This window comes from Lissotriton vulgaris, chromosome 11, assembly GCF_964263255.1.
Source record: "Lissotriton vulgaris chromosome 11, aLisVul1.2, whole genome shotgun sequence".
NCBI lineage: Eukaryota > Metazoa > Chordata > Amphibia > Caudata > Salamandridae > Lissotriton > Lissotriton vulgaris.
In genome coordinates this window covers 1,070,520,949-1,070,537,780 of record NC_141699.1, presented here as the reverse complement: position 1 = coordinate 1,070,537,780, position 16,832 = coordinate 1,070,520,949, and the positions used below count along the sequence as shown (strand labels likewise).

At 44.6% G+C, this 16,832-nt stretch overlaps 1 protein-coding gene across 1 annotated transcript in view; it reads left to right on the top strand.

Moving 5' to 3' along the window:
- EIF2B5 (eukaryotic translation initiation factor 2B subunit epsilon) overlaps positions 1-16,832 on the top strand; it is an 85,815-nt gene that overhangs the window by 50,714 nt on the left and 18,269 nt on the right. Inside the window, exons 9-11 of the mRNA XM_086944466.1 lie at positions 6,221-6,356; positions 7,204-7,320; positions 10,828-10,935. Coding sequence (XP_086800592.1) covers positions 6,221-6,356; positions 7,204-7,320; positions 10,828-10,935 — 361 coding nt within the window. The remainder of the gene's footprint in view (positions 1-6,220; positions 6,357-7,203; positions 7,321-10,827; positions 10,936-16,832) is intronic.

The following is a 16,832-nucleotide window of genomic DNA, read 5'->3' as shown; positions in this document are numbered from 1 at the left end:
GTTGGAATAAAAAGAAGCACGGGAAAATCTAATAGCTTTATGGTAGGTCTTAAGCCTGGATAAATATTCAGCCTTATCCTGGTTATCATATAAAGCATTCCCCAAGCGGGCCAATCCGAGCTGCAACGTAGGACCGAATGCCATGGGCTGAGGTGCAAGTAACGAAAATGCAAGAGGCTCACACACAACCACACACACTACCACACACACAATCACACACAACCACACAAACACAATCACACACACACACAAACTAACAATTCCAATCCAACCCACATAATACCACTACACACCACATGCATACACTCCAAAACACATGGCTAAAAGACATTGCCATTTACAATGCCATTAGCTCTAACTCAAATAAATCCGAGACCTATTGCATTTCCAATGCTTGTTTCTCTCTGTCTCTCGATAAACCTGTTTGCCAGGGTCCTCCCCTGGGCATCGCACTCAGGGCGTATGAGGCTTCCTTACTATGTTAAGTTTCATTTCCGGTTGTACTGCACAACGCTTTGTTGCCCATGTGATTAAGTTGGCAAAGAAGTTGCTCAACTCTTGCAAGCTTTTTACAAGCCTTGGGGTGCTTTCTTTTATCAAATCCTCGTCTCGGGACGATGTTTACAAAGCTGGAGGCCATCCATCTCTACAAAGAAAGTGATAATCTGTCTGGGGAGTCGGTTTCTAAGCACTAGAATGCCAGAGTGTGTAGGCATACACTTCCAAGAAGGGGCCTTGGGTTATGAAATAAAATAGTAGTGGAGAAAATATTGAGAGGAAGAATGGATAAAGATCTGTTATCAGATATTGCTCACTCTCTATTATAAGTAGGTGTTACTGCCTGCTTCTTAGGGCATTAACAGCTGTTAAAATCCTCTGAGGAATAGGGTAATTAACTGTTGGTAACACCTTGCCACCATTTGGTAATAAGGCTATTACAACTCATGCCCCTATTCACACCTGCCTAACGCAGCCAGAAAAAACATACCTACCCCCGCTGTCTACCTAATGTTTCTGAAACTATAAGATGCTAGGAAACAACAGTGATAGTGCATTAAGCGTTCTGATTGGCTGACCCAATCTCAGTATCCAATACAGTTTCATCTGTCGAATCTCTTCACTCAGTAGTTTGCACCTCTGGTTTTTAGATGGATGTCACAGGAGTAATACAATTCACAAGACTTGTCACGATAAGATTCTGGTCAAACATGTTAGAATTGTGTATATTACTGTATGCAACTGTTAATTTGAGCTTGCCTCCACCGCACGATTATACCACCCCCACTGCTCCCGTCCTTCCCCAAAACTCTGGCGACCAAGAGGGTCATGCAAGTCTGCGCTGGATTCAGCAAATAAAACTAAATAACTCTTTAAACTAAAAAAGTGAAAAAATGCTTATTTTTGACGTTCATTTTTGCGGACTGGTGAGGTGGAATGTGTCTGTATTCAGTCAGCAGGGAGAGCACACCGTTGCATATGGGGTGGCTGGTTTTGTGTGTGTGGGTGCAAATGCATTTGTTTTAGTTTTTATCAGCTGAAAACACAGCCAATCTGTTTTCACTTCCCAGCTTTGGGGCAAAAAACGCCCCTACTCCTCAACTAAATGAGTGATCAAAATGTTGGTAGAGTGGAGGGCCAAAACACAACCTTGCCTTACTCCTGTAGTACTAGATACTGGCCATAACAACGTCCTAATATCTTTGACCAGGTCCCTTGGTACATTGCCTCTGATATGCAGTCCATCGAATGAGGTGTCCCCAGTGTTAACATGTTGGTTAATTAATGGGGCAAGTCAAGAAATATACGGAGTCAAAAATATACATTTCCACAGGACGGGGTCGCCTGTCTTGTACATTGTCTATCCCATGCCTAAATCCTTTCTGGGTTTTTGGCAAGATCCATTCCTAATTAACCCAGTCCATCACATGGGCTTGCAGAATATCTGCGAGTATTTTAGTGAAGTAAGATACCATTAACATGGATTTGCAGACTGTCTGCCACTTTTTTATAAATGGGTGCTTGCATGGCCCCTTTCAAAAGACCAGAGAAAGGAGCCGGATTTGTATCTATTTATAAAGAGCCCCTGGCTGCTTATTTTTATAATTCCATTTTCTAGAAACACAAACATACATAGACTCGCGGTAGGAAAGCATCACTGGTAAATGTGGTTCTGCTGTTTTAAGATGAATCTTTGTTTTTGAATTTTTGTGGTTCTTTCCAACTTGGTCTCTTTGTCATGTGGTTGCCAGAATAAGCAAACAAAAACCTCCCAAATAGCTCAGCTCAAGGAGTGGGAGCGCTTGTTGCAGGCTCCATGTTAAAACTGCAGCCCGCGCAGTGTAATCCAGGCAGTCAATTCTGTCTTTCTAGGTCTGTTAATCGCTTTAGATTGAGTTGGGTAGGAACTGTTATTGGTAATTGACACTTTTATTTACAGTGATGTGAAATGTTAGCAACCACTTATAAAAGTAAATTGTGTCAGGCACAGTTAAAGAATATTGTACAATTTAAGGCTTTTTAAAGGGGCGTATCACTGCAGCGCACTGGTTGATTCAGTGGGGCAACAAAACCTACTACATTTGAAACTTCCTGGTGAGGATGGCTAATGTGGCTGCATATGTGGCCAAACACATGGTATTTGAATCTGTGCACTACCTTTGTTTCTTCATCAGAGCATCTAAAATAAATGGCAACAAAACAGCATTTTAAATACAGAAAAAGTGAATCCTTTCTAAGCCAAAAAGATTGACTTTCATGTCTTTCTTTTCAACATTAAGCCCAATTAAACTTAAAAATGATCATTAAGACAACATTGCAGCAGAAATCTTTGCCAAGCTTCCTAAATGCAAGGAAAAAGCCTGTATGAGGCAGCAGAATAATGCATCCAGGTAGGGAAAAGCAATGGAATGCTTGCAACTAGGACCCTGCTCTTTTTTAAAGAGCCAGCATCTTCCATGTCTGGTTATGTTTTGTACTCTTTCGATGGAAACAATATAGGGAACCCTGCTGTTTATTCTTTCACTATCCAAACCATGAAGGCGTGGATTCTGAAGATAGATTCCTGTGATGCAGAGCAATGAATAAAAGCCAGACACCGTCCTTTCCAACTGCATCATAGAATCGTCTCTGATCGTCATAAGCATTAGAATAGATTAGCAAGAATTATCCAAAATCCCATAGCTTGCAGGCCGAAGGATGGCAACATCTCTTAATGGAACAGCAGGAAAGTCTAAGCCAAATTAATTTTAGAGCAGCTTTACCCAATGTGGTCTTTGTGATGTGATTCCAAACAAAACTGCTTTGTGAAAGTTTGAGAAGATCTCTAGGTAGATACTCTGCAGATACCTTCAGTCACATTCTTGATCCAATCTCCAGTAGCTTGTTTCACTCTCCTTGGATTACCTGACAAAATCTTATGTGGTAATTTCTAGCACATGACCATCTTTCCGAGGATATACTACTTGGAAGAGTGAAAATCAGTGCTATAAGTATGACATTTTGAGACTACTTTACAAAGTAAGGAAGGATGATTGGTCATTTCCACCCTTTTTGAATAAAATCAATTTTGTAGGGTTTCTGAAGGTAAAAGGGCCTGAATCCTGTTAACCTTGCAGCAGAAGTATTTGAAATAAAAAATGCAGTTTTTCAAGACAAATGCTTCGCTGAAGCCTAATTCATAGATTCAGACTGAGCCGTTGTCAAATTGAAAAGGACCACATGATCACAGAAACGGGTCCAGTTTCACACATTTGCCATTGTTCTAAATCGATGATACACGTCCTTCGTTCGGCTACCAAGACAAAATATTTAGACCCATGACTTTAATGGAGATGGTTACAGAGGGCTGAGTAAGACTTGTTTAAGGGCATAGTAACTTGTGTACCTGGTTTGTGCTATGGGAAAAGTAAAGAAGTAAAAGCTTTGAGACTCGGAGGTAAATACTGTAATTTACTCTTGTTAACAATGGAGAGACGTATATACAGATGATACTTGCCTCATACCTCGCCAATATCCCCTTTTATCCCCTTAAAGACTTTAGGCTCCTCACAATCAGTTTGCTCTTCTGCATCTCTCTTCTTTGCTTCCCTGACATGACACCAGCATACCACAGAGGAGATAGAACAGGCTCAATACGTCTTCAGCCAAAAAAGCAGGAAGATGAAACTATTGCCATGGATGCTAGGGGCAGTGAACATGATTGGTGGTCTTTGGCATTGCCTGGGTCAGAGCTCTTAATGGCAGTAGGTACTGGCTTTTGTGGTAGCTAAGGTATTTTAGCATTGTCCTTTTTGGTCGTGCCACTTCTGATCATATTGACTTGGGTGGCCTTGTAGACGGTGTGGGTCTAGCACACACCGTGCAGGTCATTCTGTCTCTGAGAACTCGCAAGATCACGGTTACCTGCTGTAAGGTGCTCAGATGTTGCTTATAGTAAGGGTTATGTCTGCATGATTTGAGCCCCGGAGTCTTTTGATATCTGTTCCTTGCTGTTGATGGCTGTGTTGTTCTTGTTTGAATGGTGAAGCTTCCATTATGTAGGTGTATTTTGACCCCTGAAATTTCTGTGCAACGTCTTTCCACCGTGTCCCCATCCTGACCAGACCACTGTAAACACACCTATTCCAGAACTTGGATAGAATAACCTAATTTCCCAGCCTGCTGTTTTTTCCAGAGCTGGTTGCCCAGCTGGACAGTTTGGCAATTGCTGTCACTTTAAAGTATACCCTCTAACTCCTGTGTCAGTAGCCAAAGGGTCATATAATACAGCTCACCAGTGGACTACCGGGAAAGGATGAATACATCTTAATTACACAGTTGTCATTGCTTTATTAATGCTAAGTGTTTAGAAGTAGCTGAACTTGACCTCCCTACTCGGAGTCTACGGGCCAATGGTAGACTGCCTCATTTTAAAAAACAAGCCCTCCACGATCTTCACTAGCTGAAAGAGGAATTAAATCTCTTGTGCACCAACTTAAGTGCTCCATACGCAGCCAAACCTGAGATCAAGCAATGCAAACTTGACTTTGCAAGCAATCTTTAACTGTAGGAAACATGGAGGGCAATCGAGTCTGGTTTTTGGAATTTAACTTTGGAACTGGATGCGCCCTGAATATAGGAACATCCCTACTCTGGCAGTGTTCAAGAAGAAGTGAAAGTGAGTCTGCTCAAAGCTGCTTTTCCTTTTTGTCTGACTAGCTTTTGGGGCTACCATCGCCCTTCCCAAGTAAGGGCAGGACCCCCTAGAAGAGTGTAATAGGGACCTTAGCCACAAGCATGAGCCCCCACGGCTGTTGAAGAGGACAGGGCCAGTTAAGATCTGTGTTGAACAAATGTGTGTGTGTAACTTACAAATCATAGTTGCAAGTTTACCCCCTTATAACATTAGGATTTTAATGTCCTCTGGTTGCTGTCACATTGAGCACTCCCTTCCCTTTGGAGATCACCACTGCTCTCTCAGTGATGGTAGAAATGGAGGAGACTGAATAAATTGATATGACTTTGGAACCTAGCTAAGCTTTCTTCTTAGTCTGACTAGATCCTGCTAAGACTTTGTGATTGACATGTGCGCCTGTATGTGTATAAAAAAACATAAAACTTAAAAATAAACATTGACAAAGTCAATAGTTCTTAGTTCAGTGTCCTAACCATGCTCGTTTAGTATATTAGAGTTATACCTGCAGAAGGCATCTAGTGGGAGTGAATACAGAGCGCTGGAGTTGTAAAGTAGTCCCTGAAGCAGTTCAATGTAAATTCAAAGCTGAGGTGAAGGGATATACTCATCACCTGGTTGAGCCAAGACATGATTGAAAAAGTCTCAAACCATTGGCTAAAAGAGTCTGGTTGAAGAAAGCCAGTGGCCTAAGGAGGCAGGCCCAGAGTCTGCTCTGTGTATATTGTTAGCAGTGGGTCTGTTTGACAGTTGCACAGTGAAAACCAACACTTCCAGAGATAGGTTGTGTTTTAAAGCACAGGCTTTGAAACAGACTGCTTCTGTACCTGAATTAGAAGAAGGAAACATTATCTAGCTTCCTAGCTACTCCTTTTCTACTTCGAATCCTTTCCACATGGTCTTCTGCTTGTTACAGAATTCGGTTACTGATATCATTTCTTCTCCCCTATAAGAGCCGGCTACAAAGAAAAGGCATTCACGGTGTTAGTTTACCTGATGCAGACAGTGTATTTTGCATTCAGGACTAACTGTTGTTTGAAACTCTGTCAGGTAGTAGTGGGACCAAACATTACACTTCCTGAAGAAACTGTGATTTCACTACACCACCCAGAAGAAGAAGAGGAGGATGACGACGAGTTCAGTGATGACAGTGCAGATACCAAGGAGGAGAAGACAAAGTTCAAAGGTAAGGCCCGCTAGGTATCACCTAAGGCAGCAAATAAGTGGGCATACGCAGATCAACGCAGAAAGGCAATAGAAAGTTTTTGTTAGTGGGCGGAAATCTCTAGATGTAGTAATGGATTTTATGTGGTGCAGAACTTATGCATCTGATGAAGGGAAATACTAAAGGGTTTGAGATGAATTTCATGTGGTTCATGAATGCATCCAATTTTGCATCCCAATGTGGGAATTGCTGAAGGGGAGCTTGAGGTAGACTTTATAGGATGAAAGTTTAAGATCCCTCCTTGGAAGGATATACTGGCATTTATTCAAATTGAAAATTGCGTTAGTCATAAAGGATCATTTGCCCTATTCATATTTTGAATAGGATGCACTGCACTATAGATAATATAAAGTCATGCTTTTGGGTAATTTGAACATAGCAGTTGTTCATTGCTGTGCACACAGCAATGGTCCATGTGCTGTAGTGGAGAATAAACAGCTTGTGCTTTAGTTTGATATCAGATAAGGAGCTCCATGTTGCGGTCTCCTTTTCACACCTACTTTCTTCCAGAGTTATTCCTGAGTATTTGTGCTATGGAGTGACTCTGTCTTGAGTGAGATGGATGTCACATTTTCTCATTCTTATACCGTGAATATCACTTTTTATTTCCACAGCTTTCTAGTTACTAGCTAGCAGCAGTACTCTCCCCAGTGACATCCACTTAGCTATAATATGAGCGTATTTGTGTGCCCACCACCCCCATTTTCCCTCTAGATTGTTGTTACTGGAGTTGGACCAGCTATACTGAATGCAGGAGTGTTCAAGTGATATGGGAGTGTTTACTCCTAAAGCGTAAATTCTCTTTCAGCTTACAATACAGATGAGGTTGGATTAGAAGGCAAAGGTTACACCTGGAAAGCTGCAGATCTCATTGAAGACGAGGCAGAGGACGAGGACGATGAAGCATTGCGGCGGAGTCTCTGGGGTGAGTTTACTTTTTCTGTGCAGACTTTCACAAATTTGATTAAAGTGTGCTTTTGCATTGTGTCATTGTGCGCCTATGTGTTTTGAAGTGTCAGTATGTTTTTTCATGTCATTTAAGCATGTCTTTAGGCAGAACTTAATTGAAGAAATCCGTTCTTACCACATATTCAGCTTCTGGATAATACAAATTGGTTACATCATTGCAGTAAAGTAAAACTCACTGCACACAAGTTCTGCTGCTTTTTGTTAAAATCTTCAAACAAGCAACCTTTCCTGCCCTTCCTGCCGTCTTTGATTCCCTGCTTGACGTTTAGAGGTGTAATTTGCTCTCTACTGGTTATCTCCTATCCAAAGCATTTACTAACTGGCAATCTTAATTTGAATTTAAGTGACCAGTGAAGAATGCTGGACTAGCCTTGCTTTTTCAAATGGGGCAAGCAATCAAACAAACTGAGAGAACTGCATGTTTTGTGTGGTTTAGCTGTGGCAATCCTTTAAAAATGTGTCTGCTTTAAACATTAAAAACTCAAAGTATACTAAAAATATATCTGGTAATAGACATACAGTTCAGTAATAGCCAGATGTACATCCGAGACGATTTTCCAAAGAATAGTATTGTGTTCACATAAGCATTCCCAATGAAGTGTGACAGGACCTTCTCAAAGCTGCCAAGCTGTGTATCTGCTGTCTAAAAGGCCGGGTGTGGGTTGATGTTTAGGAAGCAATGTCACGGAAGCAATTCCTCCATGCCCCTCAAATTTTTCATTCCTACAGCAAGAGTGTAACCTGTGATCTGCGCTGTTGTGCAGTGTCCATTTTGGCTGTGAGAAAGCCTATTGCTGTCCGCGTGCAGGAGCCTTCCAGTTTGGCAACTAGAGGGTTAAACTCTGGGAGCGCCTCTAAAGCATGTTGCAGCTGACATTTGTGTAGAGAGAATTCTGGTTTCAAGTCATTTAATGATTTCATGTGGATCACATCCCAGATGCCTTCTAGTTTGGGATCCTGATTTAATCCCTGGCCATGAAGCCCTATGAGCTAGCCAGGCCCACTGCCAGAGGGGGTTTCCTGTGTAGTCCTACAGTCTCAGCATATCCATTTCATGGTCTTTTTACATGCATTCAGTGCGACTTTTGTGACAGCGGAAACTGAGTGGTGATTCCAAACAGATCTAATTCTAGCATGTGTGCTGGGTGATTGTGTAGGAAGCTGGCGCTTTAAAAAGTATATCAGAAAGAGATCTACTGTGCAAAGACTCCGGGTATTCTCTTATAAGTAGACAGGGCCTTTCTCTAGCAATCCCAAGGTGCTCTTCTTGGGCTAGTGTGGTCGAGCAGCCTTAGGCTTACCAGAGAGGAGTGTTAGACATCTGCAAAATACACACGGTCAATAAATTATGCACACAACTCAATAAGGAGATCCACACCAATTTATAAAAATAAAACTTATATTTATATATGTTTAGAAACCAGAATCGATACCATCAGGTACATAATTTTTGCAAGAGAATTACTTTTGTGTTTAATAAAGTCGACAGTGCATTTTTCAGAAGCTGCAATGTTATTCTATGGGAGGAAAAATAAGTTGGGGATTCAGGTACAGCAACTTATGAGATCAAGCTCTTGGACTCAAGGGTATGGGGAAGGTCTAAGGCAGCACCAGCAGGCCACCTCCAGCGGCACTAGGACAGCCAGGTGCAGTGGTGCCATACATCATTGGTTGCCCAATGTTAGACTATGGGGATCTGTCTGCGTGAAAAGATACTGCAGGTTTGGACCTGGGGGCCAGGTGGACCCAACCAGAGGTTTCAAGTTGTATGATGGGGACGTGGGGACACCAGTGCTCCTCTTCTCTTCTGGCTGGGTGCAGAGGGTCTTTGAGGTGTCTGATTGCTTCATCCAGGATCACTCGCGGTTAAGGGGGCCTGCACAATGGGGCTACTACAGTTGATGTTTGGGAGTTCACAAGGGGCAAAACCAAAGTGGACTCTGTCTCCTGCAGGCTTGGGAACCACACTCACGCCATTGACCCACTTTGACTCGGGTTGGGGGGGCTCGGGTGCAGTGGTGCTTGGTGGCAGTGGTTTTTGGCAGGTCCGGAGTCCTCGCGGTTAATTTTGGGGTGCCTGCAGGATGCAGGAGAGCAGCTCCACTGCTCCTCTGGGTCTTTATTGAAAGAAGTCTTTGGTGCCAGGATTTAGGGGCGTGTAGGGTAGTAGCCAATGGGCTACCTACCTTTGGGGTCACTATGCCCTCGATATGACCACTTCCTGTGGGAATAACCCTGTCACAGAATTCCTAGGTTTGCCATCACCAAGATGGCTAACTTTGAAAAGTGCGTCCTCTTCTAGTAGCCCACCTTAGGAATGGCACTAGCCTGAGGGTGGACACACCTATCTGACTAGCTAATTTCCCCACCTATCTTGGTGCCAAAGGGCGTGCAGCATCCTCTACTGTGAGGGAAGACGGAGTCGCATACCAAAGGCTGTAGGCTCTTTGAAGCTCCCCTGCCTTGGAATACTAATCTGCAGGCCATCCGGCAGGAAGAAGTTTGAACCCCCTCTCCTGTAGCAGGCTTTGTTTCTCGCTTCCTGAGAGCGGGTGGGGCCCTCACCCTTGTGGGTCATAAACTAGTCTCTGGTGGTAGGCTAGCAAAAACGTCAGTCAGCACACTAGTAGTGGGTAGGTTTTCAGGGGGCACCTCTAAGGTGCCCTCTGTGTGCATGTATTACTAAATCCAACACTGGCATCAGTGTGGGTTTATTAATACGAGCTGTTTATTACCAAACGTCCCTATTTTCATTGAAGCCATAATGTGGCTGGGAAACTCGTTTTCACTAGTGTCCAACACATGCGTTTTAAAATAGCTTCTCTGACCACTTGTACTGGCAGTAATGGAACTGACCAATACAGGGGTATATCTGCTTATGCAGGTACGCCCTCACATTTAGGATAGTGACTTGCCTGTACTGCACGCAGTGCCTGTAGGCATGGCACACAGGGATGTGTGAAATGTCGTGTTTTCACTTTTGTTTGCACCAAGACACGTAGCCTGCAATGGCTACCTTGCATGTGCTTGGTGAGGGGTCCCTTAGGGTGGCACAATTTGTGCTACAGCCTTTAGGGACCCTCTTTAGTACCTCACGCCCTTGGTACCAGGCTACCATTTACTAGGGACTTACAGAGGGTGCTGCTAACATTTCTGCAAATAGGTACATACAAATCATTTTTTAGAGCAGCTCTTATCTCTGTAATTGTGCCTTGTGTTCAGGTTCATGGGTGGGAGTATTCAGGGACGAGCCTGAACAATGATCATCTCTAACAGACGTTGTAGCTTCTTTAAAAGTCTCCCATGTGTCACTCATGTTCCACATCCACCCCTCCTATGAAGCAGGAAATTATGATGAAAAAATGTAACAATTACAAAATTACTCTGATACACAGGGTCTCAGATGAGATCACTTGCTCCTTGTGGTGCAAGTCCCTATTAATGTTTCTTTGATTTTGCCCAGGCTTGACACTGAATCGAGATGAGCAGAGTGAGACTGAAAGTGAGCAGAGTGCAGGATCGGAGCAGATGGACAGTCGCACGGTGTCACCTCAGTTGGATGATATCAAAGGTGAGCACTGACGCACCCGACTCCGGTATATACAATTTAAATAGTTACACAGAGTATACTTCTCTCGACATAGATTATGTCGGGCTGGATTTATTTCCTCTCCCCTGTGTCTTCGTTGCCGCACAGAGAAAGGCACCTTCCCACATATAGTCTGGACGTGCCCTACCCTTGACAGGTTGTGGCGGGGGGTTTTACAATGCCTATCTGTAGTATTAAAATGGGATATTCCTCGATCCCCCCTAAACTCGCACTCCTACACTCCACAGATGAAATAGGGGGGGGCAATCTTTATAAAAGACATTTACTATTCCTGGGCTTGACACTCGCCAAAAGGGACATCGCACAACACTGGAAGGCGGGAACAGAGATTGCTGTATACTGTGTGCATTTGTAAGCCTGAAATTCAGGTTTGTATAGTAATAGTATGCATTTGCAGCACATAGGTTTTCCGCATTGCCCAGTCCAGGCCCCAAAGTGGTGCATTCTGTAACTAAACCTACTGCTACCCGCTCTGTTTGGTTTTGTGCACTATATGCAGATTTATAATGATCACTATATGCAGATTTATAATGATCAAGAAACGAAAATTACAGAATGTATTCTTTCTTGTTATGGTGAAGAAGAAACATAATTTTAATAAAAAAATTGAGGCTTGATTTATTTGCCCATGTCCAAAATTGACTCATTTTAGTATAGCACAAGATAACCTCACTGCAAATGCCTGAGTGGCTATCTGCATCAGCATTGTTTGATCAGTGCTCTAAAAATCGCTCTCTGTCTAAAAGTACTGTTGTGTAATTGTAATATGCTCTTCACTGTAGGATGATAGTTCAGGCTGCAAGGTGATGTTCGATTAATCCAAATCGGTTAAATCAAATCAAACGGCATTTGTAGAGCATAACACTGCCACCCCTAAGGGTATCTGGGCGCTGTGTCTCCGACGAAGAACCAGGTCTTGAGTCTCTTTCTGAAGTCTGCCAGCGAGGGGGCTGTACGGAGCTGGAGGGGAAGGTCATTCCAGGTCTTGGCAGCGATGTAGGAGAAGGAGTGGCCACCGCTGTGACGGATGTGATGCGTAAATGCGAGGGCGAGTGAAGAGAAGCAAAGGTGTCTAGAAGGTTGATGTAAGTTCAGTCAGTGGTTGATATAAGCAAGTCCCTAGGTCATGGAGGGCTTTGTAGGCGTGCATGAGGGTCTCAAACTAGCATCTCTTCTGGATGGGGAGCCTGTGGAGGTCTCAGGTGGGAGGCAATGTGAGTATGTTTAGGGATGTCAAAGATGAGTCTGACTGCAGCGTTGTGTCTGAAGTCTTCTAAGGAGCTGGGTGGAGATGGCGATGCCGGCATAGAGGGTGTAGTCGAGGCGACTGGTGAAGAGGGCCTGAGTAACGTACTTTCTCTTGTGGTTTGGGGTCTGAAGACTCTGCAGAGCATGCAAAGAGTGTGGAAGCACGAGGAGGCGATTCTGTTGACTTGTTGTTTCATGGTCAGTTGGCTGTCGAGGAGGATGCACAGGTCGGTGTTGCTGTATGTCCAAATTGTCCGGGCCACCAGCTGTGGCCTCATGCGGAGGTATTCTTCCCGCAGATCAGTACTTACTTTTTTTCTGGGTTGAGTTGGAGGCAGTAGTCTCCTAGCCATTTGGCTGTGTTAGTCATGGCGTTGCAGAAGTTAGTTTTTACATTGAAGGGGTCCTCGATGAGTGAGAGGATCTGTTGAGTGTCGTCTGCATAGGAGATTATATTGAATCCATGGGATCTGACCACGTCTGCGAGGGGCTCATGTAGATGTTGAAAAGGGTGTAGCTGAGGGATGATCATTGTGGTACGCCGCATATGATGTCGTTGGGTGCGGAGGTGAAGGTAGGCAGTCGGTTCATTAATAGAAACAGTCTCTTTTGTGTGACAAAGTATAATTTCTGTGCACAAATCTGTGTGATATTTTACTGATTATTGCAGTTTGTAAAGTTTTTTTTAGTGGGCTTTTTTTCAGAAAAAGTCAAGTCAAGTCAATAGATTTATATAGCGCGCTACATACCCAGAGGGTCTCAAGGCGCTTGAAGAAGGGTGGGGAATTACTTGTCGAATATCCACGTTTTAAGTTGCTTTCTGAATGCTAGGTGGTTCTGAGTAAGGCGAAGGTGAGTGGGAAGTGAGTTCCAGGTTTTAGCTGCCAGATAGGAGAAGGATCTACCTCCCATGGTGGTTTTGTTGATGCGAGGTACAGTGGCAAGGGCTTGGTTGGAGGATCGTAGCTGGCGGGAGGGGGTGTAGAAGGACAGTCGTGTGTTGAGGCATTCAGGTCCAATTTCGTAGAGTGCTTTGTGTGCGTGGGTTAGGAGGCGGAAAGTAATCCTCTTATTGACGGGGAGCCAGTGGAGGTTTTTCAGATGACCAGAGATGTGTTCTTTACGCGGGATGTCTAATATGAGCCTGGCTGAAGCGTTCTGGATGCGTTGGAGTTTTTTCTGGAGTTTTGCGGTGGTACCAGCGTAGAGGGTGTTTCCGAAGTCCAGGCGGCTCGTGACCAGTGCGTGGGTGACCGTTTTTCTAGTTTCGGTGGGGATCCAGCGAAATGTTTTTTTGAGCATACGAAGAATATTGAAGCAAGATGAAGAAACGGCGTTGACTTGTCTGTTCATCGAGAGTGAGGAATCCAGGATGACGCCCAGGTTCCGTGCGTGGTCCGTCGGGGTGGGTGCTTTTCCAAGGGCCTCTGGCCACCAAGAGTCATCCCAGGCGGAGGGGGAGGTGCCTAGGATGAGGACTTCTGTTTTGTCTGAGTTCAGTTTCAGACGGCTGTGCTTCATCCATTCGGCTACTTCTTTCATTCCTTCATGCAGGTTGGTTTTGGCAGTGCTAGGGTCTCTGGTGAGTGATAGGATCAGTTGAGTGTCATCGGCGTAGGAGAGGATGTTGAGGTTGTGTTGGCGTGCGATGGCCGCGAGGGGGCTCATGTATACGTTGAAGAGGATGGGGCTGAGTGAAGATCCTTGTGGTACGCCGCAGATGACTTCAGTGGCCTCTGACTTGAATGGTGGAAGGCGGACTCTCTGGGTTCTTCCGGTGAGGAACAAGGTGATCCATTCCAGTGCTTTTCCTTGGATTCCGACGTTTTTGAGGCGCTGTAAGAGGGTGCTATGACAGACTGTGTCGAAGGCTGCGGAGAGGTCGAGGAGGATGAGGGCGACTGTGTCTCCATTGTCCAGTAGAGTTCGAATGTCGTCTGTTGCTGCGATGAGGGCGGTTTCAGTGCTGTGTTTGGCTCGGAAGCCGGACTGTGAGGAGTCGAGGGATTTGTTGGTTTCGAGGAAGGCGGCGAGCTTGTTGTTGACCGCTTTCTCGATGACTTTGGTCGGGAATGGAAGGAGTGAGATAGGGCGGTAGTTTTTGAGTTCGGTGGGATCAGCTGTGGGTTTCTTCAGGAGGGCGCTGAGTTCGGCATGTTTCCAGCTTTCAGGGAAGGTTGCGGAGTTGAAGGAGCAGTTGATGACGTCTCGGAGGTGCGGTGCTATGATGGAGTCTGCTTTGTTAAAGATGTGGTGAGGGCATGGGTCTGTGGGGGATCCTGAATGGATAGAGTTCATCAGACGGATGGTGTCCTCAGTGGAGATTGGGTTCCAGTCATTGAGGATGTTCAAGGGGGGTGGGGGTCCTGCAGAGGGTTGGGTGGGTTGGTCTTCGGGTCGGTTGTTGAAGCTGTTGTGGATGTCTGCAATTTTGTTGTGGAAGAACGAAGCTAGGGAGTCGCAGAGGGCTTGAGATGGAGTGATGTCGTTGGAGTTGGCTGAGGGGTTGGTAAAATCCTTGACGATGTTGAATAATTCCTTGCTGTTGTGGGCGTTGCTATCTAGTCAATCCTTGAAAGCGGCTTTCTTGGCATTCCGGATCAGTTGGTGGTGTATGCGGGTGGCGTTTTTGAAGGGGTCCTTGGTGCTGGTATTTGGGTCTTTTTTTCCAGGCCTTCTCAAGGGAGCGACAGAGTTTCTTGGATTTCTTAAGATCATCGTTGAACCAGGAGGCCTTCTTGCTGCCTAGTTTGATTTGTCGTTTTTTCAGTTGTGCTAGGATGTCGGCGCTGTTGGATAGCCATTGGGTGAGGTTAGTGGCTGCTTGGTCGGGGTTTGAGGAGTGGGCGGGGGGGTTTTGAAGAAGCGATGAGGAGATCTGGTCGATGGTGATTTTGTTCCAGTTTCTTCGCAGAGTGGGTTGGGGGTGGTTGTTGGATGTGGGCTTGTTGTAGGTAAAGTGAACGCAGCTGTGGTCCGTCCAAAGAGCTGTGGTGTGGCTGAAGGAGACATGTTTGCTGGAGGTGAAGATAGGGTCGAGTGTGTGACCTGCGATGTGGGTGGGGGTAGAGACAAGTTGTTTAAGTCCGAGGTTTGCGAGGTTGTCCAAAAGGGTGGTGGTGTTGTGGTCGTTGTTCTTTTCAAGGTGAAAGTTGAGGTCTCCCAAAAGGATGTAATCCTCGGAGGGGAGCGCGTGTGGAGTGATGAAGTCCGTGATGTCTTCACTAAATTGTGCGCGGGGTCCTGGTGGCCTGTAGAGGAGGGTGCCTCTGAGTGTGGTCTTGTGGTCGATGTGGATCTGGAAGTGAAGGTGTTCAGTGTTGGCGAGATTGACGTCTGAGCTGGTTGAGATGCGGATGGATTTCTTATGGACGATAGCGATGCCTCCTCCTGTTTGGCCGGTGCGGTCCTTGCGAATGATCTTATAGCTTTCCGGGATGGCAATGGTGATGTCTGGGGCTGATGTGGCGTTCATCCATGTTTCTGTTAGGAAGGCGACGTCCGGAGAGATGGTGTCTAGTAGATTCCAGAGGCTGATGGCGTGCCTGTGGACCGAGCGGGTGTTGAGCAGGATGCATTGTAGGTGGTTGGGGACGGATATCTGTTGTGTGTTCGTAGATGAGGAGTTGTTCTTGGTGCCGAGAAACAAGGGAATGTATATTGCAAGAGGTGAGAATTTTATCTTTAACGCAAAATGCCATTTCTAATTAGATTATTTTAATAATTGATCCCCTTTGGACTAGATGATGAGAGTAGATTCTCGTGCCTAAAATAAGTGAAGAAGTGTGGTTTTGTGGATCAAAAGTGTGATCTGAAGATTTCTATGACACAATATGGACTCTTTGGTGTATTTCTTCAAGATTTGCCACATCTTCTGAACTCTGAGCCGTGATCATGATATCCAGTAACTTTAAAATGGCTACAAAGAGAAACCTACAGTTCTTGGTTCCAAAATCACCACCTTTTTAGGGGATCTACATTACAGCAAAAAAGGCCAGGAGAACAAAATTATTGCAGAGAATTCCGGGGTTGTTTCAATGAAGCTGCTACAACTAAAACATCCTCTACAACAAAATGAGTCTTTATCAATCCTCAGTTTCTGTTGCAAATGCTCGCTAAGCCCCTAATTTTACATCGTTCATTGCCTTAAACGTACCCCTCACTGTGCATTTAACTTTAACCATTGCCCTTAATCAAACTCTAACCCTATCACTCGTCCCTCCCTGTAGCCTTCAACCCAGCTCTCTTGCTTACGCCAGCCCTAAATGAAAACCATAATCAAACTATTTTCCTTACTTTAACTGCAGGTCAAATCGCCTCAGTCGTTGTAATAACATACTGTAATTTTCTTAGTAATAAACTTCTGCTGTGGTGGTTTCTCTGTTTGAGATATATATATATATATATATATATATATATATATATATATATATATATATATATATATATATATATATATATATTCCCCCACAGGGCCCAGCAGAAGGTCCTCATGAAGAAACCACTCTTTGACCTGAAGAGGTCTGATGACTGAGGATATTGATCAATATATTCTCTGGAGTGAACACCCTTTGCAGGGTTGATTCTTGTAGCCCAAATGAAACAGTCCT